This window comes from Austrofundulus limnaeus, unplaced genomic scaffold (assembly GCF_001266775.1).
Source record: "Austrofundulus limnaeus strain Quisiro unplaced genomic scaffold, Austrofundulus_limnaeus-1.0 Scaffold61, whole genome shotgun sequence".
Taxonomy (NCBI): Eukaryota; Metazoa; Chordata; class Actinopteri; order Cyprinodontiformes; family Rivulidae; genus Austrofundulus; species Austrofundulus limnaeus.
The window spans coordinates 1,056,854-1,058,480 of record NW_013952463.1 but is presented as its reverse complement, the minus strand read 5'-3'; the positions used below and the strand labels follow the sequence as shown (position 1 = coordinate 1,058,480).

General features: G+C 36.5%; 1 protein-coding gene across 1 annotated transcript in view; it reads left to right on the top strand.

The window, feature by feature from the left end:
- Positions 1 to 1,483, top strand: part of usp40 (ubiquitin specific peptidase 40) — a gene marked incomplete at its 3' end in the record, with an annotated part of 8,838 nt that extends 7,355 nt beyond the window's left edge. Inside the window, 4 exon segments of the mRNA XM_014009755.1 lie at positions 646 to 762; positions 862 to 969; positions 1,046 to 1,240; positions 1,356 to 1,483. Coding sequence (XP_013865209.1) covers positions 646 to 762; positions 862 to 969; positions 1,046 to 1,240; positions 1,356 to 1,483 — 548 coding nt within the window.
- Between the last annotated feature and the right edge of the window lie 144 nt (positions 1,484 to 1,627).

The following is a 1,627-nucleotide window of genomic DNA, read 5'->3' as shown; positions in this document are numbered from 1 at the left end:
TTCATTAAAACAAAGAAAAATCTATGTACAATAAAAAGCACAATTTATAAATGAAATGAAAGGAAGCAGAGGGAAGAAAAAAAATCTTGTAACATCTGCCACTATTTTTAAAGCTCAGATTGGACAAAAATGTACGAGAGAGAGAGAGATGATTTTATATATTTATTTTTTTCTTTATTAAAGATCCGACAGTACCGACCTCACTTTTCTTTACAACTCTCACTGTGTTAAACTTGAGCAGGAATGCTTTTATTTTTCCTCGTTAATTAAAGTTATTTCCATTAAAGGCCCWGTCACACTATAACGTTTTAGACGTTWTAACTTYTGAAAATTTTGTCCAACACTAAAGAYGTCTACACTGAAGATGRAMTAAAGAAACAAAAATCTTAGAAGCTTGTTTTGTATACATACTGTAATGCCAATGATAAAATCAAATATACAACCTATATGAGTAATATAGTCGTAATAAAACTTTCAAACGTCATCATAAGTTGTGTAAAATGTAATAGTATGACAGGGCCTTTAAAATAATTTGATAATAAAAATGAAAACCCACACGAGGTTTTGGCTTTTGATTTTTATTTTCCTGTTGTACTGACTCGTTATTGTTGCATTCCTATTGAATTTTCTATTTCTCATTTTTAGGAGGACGACTGCAAACCCAAATCTCAGAAGAAAATCAAGGAGGAGGTGAAGGATTCCTGTGAACCAAAACTACAAGAAGATGATCCTTTGTCTGTTCTCACTGCAATAATTGCCCAGGTACTCTAAAACTTTTATACTTATTCTTGTGCCTGATTTTTTCTTTCTTTTTTATGTTATATGACATCTATAAACTTGRGTCCCTTTGCTGCCCATTAGGAATCATTGAAGAGTGTTCTGGTGGATCAGCTGGGTCAGAAACTCATGGATAAAATTGGTTCATCTTGGAGCAAAAAGTTCAGAAAACAGTATGGACCCATTGGAAAGGTATAAATATTTCTGATCTGGCAACATTTTATTATTTCTCTGAAGTGTKATTCAGTTTCTGTTCTCTGTCATTCAGTTCCTACAGTCCCACAGTGATGTGTTCATGCTGGTGTCAGACGGTACTCGAGTGGCGCTGAAGACAAACCCACCAGTGACTGAGACCTGCGCTCCAGCAGAACCAGCTACGAACTCTGAGGCTTCAATATTCCCTGACCTGGGAAGTTCAGATCAGCAGCTAGACCACAACCTAAAGCCTTCATCAACACCACAGGTATTTAAACAACCTTTTCCAGCCTTTTGGAGATTTGATTTTTGTTCCTAATTTCGGGTTTTGATTTTTTTTTGTTCTGCCTGTTTTGTCTCAATTCGTCCTCCTTGTCTGTCAGCAGGGAAGCCACTGGTTTGACCTGAACGACTCTGCTGTGACCTCCATYAGGGAGTCAGACATAGAGAAGCAATTCCAGGGCAAAGAGAGTGCCTACATGCTGTTCTACAGGAAAACACAGCTGCACAGGCCAAGTCAAGGTATCATATATAAAAAATATTTAGACGTCCTATTTTGCAAATGCTGCCTTCCTCAAATTTGGTATGCTTGTTTGTCTTTGTGTCTATGGTGTAAAATGATGTGATTGTGATGCTGTATTTCTGAGTGTTTTAT